The sequence below is a fragment of the Mandrillus leucophaeus genome, unplaced genomic scaffold (assembly GCF_000951045.1).
Source record: "Mandrillus leucophaeus isolate KB7577 unplaced genomic scaffold, Mleu.le_1.0 Scaffold56, whole genome shotgun sequence".
Lineage (NCBI taxonomy): Eukaryota > Metazoa > Chordata > Mammalia > Primates > Cercopithecidae > Mandrillus > Mandrillus leucophaeus.
This window is the reverse complement of record NW_012106030.1, coordinates 2,920,406-2,922,858: the sequence shown is the minus strand read 5'-3', so window position 1 is coordinate 2,922,858 and position 2,453 is coordinate 2,920,406. Positions and strand designations below refer to the sequence as shown.

General features: G+C 35.5%; 1 protein-coding gene across 2 annotated transcripts in view; it reads right to left on the bottom strand.

Moving 5' to 3' along the window:
• CDKAL1 (CDK5 regulatory subunit associated protein 1-like 1) overlaps positions 1 to 2,453 on the bottom strand; it is a 743,372-nt gene that overhangs the window by 160,347 nt on the left and 580,572 nt on the right. For both annotated transcript variants that reach the window (XM_011998164.1, XM_011998165.1), the window contains one exon: positions 88 to 268. In XM_011998164.1, the coding sequence (XP_011853554.1) occupies positions 88 to 268 (181 nt within the window). The remainder of the gene's footprint in view (positions 1 to 87; positions 269 to 2,453) is intronic.

Sequence of the window (2,453 nt, the reverse complement as noted above, 5' to 3'; positions counted from 1 at the left end):
ATGAGCAAGTTGGGTGAAGGTAGGCAACACAGCTGCATTTTTATAGCTACTGGCAAAAAACAATACCTTATAAGAAAAAGATCTTACCACTTGTGCTGGAACTTGTTCCATTTTTGCAGCAGGAGTTCCTGGTCTTGGGTAAAACTGATTAATAAAGAGGCTTGGGAATTTGTACTCTTCAACAAGTTTCACTGTTTCTTGAAAATCCTGATCTGTTTCTCCAGGAAAACCACAGATAATATCTGTAGCAATAGTTATTCCAGGAACTCTAGAAAATAACAAGACAAAAATGTAAAAACTTGACTATAAGCCATAATTATTCTATTTCCCTGATATTTTAAATACAGTTTTTGTGGTAATTAAAATTTACTTTTATAAAAAGCACACGTGCAAATAGTTTTAAAGAGTCCTAAATACCAAAAGTTTAAAATGAAAAACAGTGGCTGCCTGCCATTCCCAGGGAAATCCATCTTAAATTCTTTTAAATGATTCTTTGTTCTTTCCTTTATCTTTAAAAACAGATGCCAATTCTGCCATTTCTAGATTTACTAATCTTTAGGCAATAAGTTACTAATTTCTCTATTATGGTAAATGAGTCTTTAACTCTTGAACTACTCTATCCCTAACCTCCCAAATAAATCAATGAACAACCCCTAGTTAAATCAGTAACACAGTACTTCCATTGGTACGACTGCAAAGATAACTTTCACTATAGAGCCAACTAGTATACTATTCAGTTTTGTTTTTCCACAATGTGTAATTTTCCCTAGAGTTAATAATTGCTTCTCTTTTTTAAAACATTAGCTTAATGTTTTAAATACCTATGCTGATGTTTTCCAGACTCCATTAGGCCTATCAAAACCCAATACTGTTTTCTAAACCTTCTATATATTGTATGGAAATGCCATTCCTTTCAGGTGTGTGTTGCTTTTATAGTGAACTGGCTATCATCCTTGAATGTTGCTTCTTGGTATCCTTTTTTCAATAATCTTTTTTTCCCGGATCCTATGTCTTCTTAATTCTTGATCAATTCCCTCATTCTACAGTGGTGTGCTTTCTTTCAGAAGCTTCATCAGAAAGATACCAGGGAAATTTTGTTGTTGTCTTTGCATGCGTGGTCTTAGGCCATACAACTGACCAACATTCGGTTGTGTGTAGCACTCCAAGTCAAAAAGTATTATCCATAAAAATTTTGCATTGTTCCTCTTTTTTTAAGCTGAAAAAATTGCTAATGGGATGTCCAGATTAACTTGGATGCACACTTCTTTAAATGTGCCCGCACCATTCTCTTTTTAGAAGTTTTTATTAACTTATTCTCAATGTGATAATATGCCTTGGATTGGGTCTTTAAATCTTTGTACAAGGTATAGTCTGGAGACTCATGGGCTTTAGGTTGAGGAAGTTTTCTGATATTATTTCTTTAATAATTTTTCTCTCAGGGAATCCTCTCTTTTTAATGTTGAAACCACTGGGTTGATCTCTTAGCTTTTTCTCCTTTCATCTCTGCCCTTCTATTTTCTGGAAAATTTACTTCAGCATACCTTCCAACTATTTTATTGCAAAAAAAAATTAATTCAATATTACTATTTACATTTCTCAGAGCTCTTTCTCTAATTTTCCTTTTCACAGCATCCTGTTTAGGGATGCAGTATCTTTTCTTATTTATCTGAGGATGTCAATTAAAGGTTTTTGTAATTTTTCTTCTGTTCACTGCGAGTTGTCTTTTGGTTTCTCTCATTCATGGTTGAGACTTTCTACCAATAAAGAACAATTCTTGCTGTCCTTTCATATTTAAGAGCAAAGCACTAAAATCTTTTTGTCATTGAGTGATTAGGTAGCAAGCTGCCTTTATTTTTGATAGGCCCAAATGTTGGCATCTTGGAAGTCATTTCTTTGTGGCCATTTAATGCCTCCATAAATATGGCACAGACATTGTTCTATTTTAATAGTATAACAATAACAGAATTACATTAACTTATCTAAAAATCCAGTGTTACTCCGAGTCCATAAACAATAGGAAAAATGGCTCCAAACGTCAAATCATAGAATATCAACTTTCCTATCATTTAAACAGGCCGGATGCAGTGGATCACGCCTGTAATCCCAGAACTCTGGGAAGCCATGGTGGTTGGATCACCTGAGGTCAGGAGTTTGAGACCAGCCTGGCCAACATGGTGAAACCCTGTCTCTACTAAAAATACAAAAATTAGCTGGGTATGGTGGCAAGTGCCTGCAATCCCAGCTATTTGGGAGGCTGAGGCAGGAGAATCGCTCGAACCCGGGAGGTGGAGTTTGCAGTGAGCCGAAATCATGCCATTGCACTCCAGCCTGGGTGACAGAACAAGACTTTGTCTCAAAAAACAAACAAAAAAACCCAGTTCTACATGAAAGAATGAAAATAGTTTATCAAATTAAGATATACGAGATATTTGGGGGCATAAGAGGGAACAAGG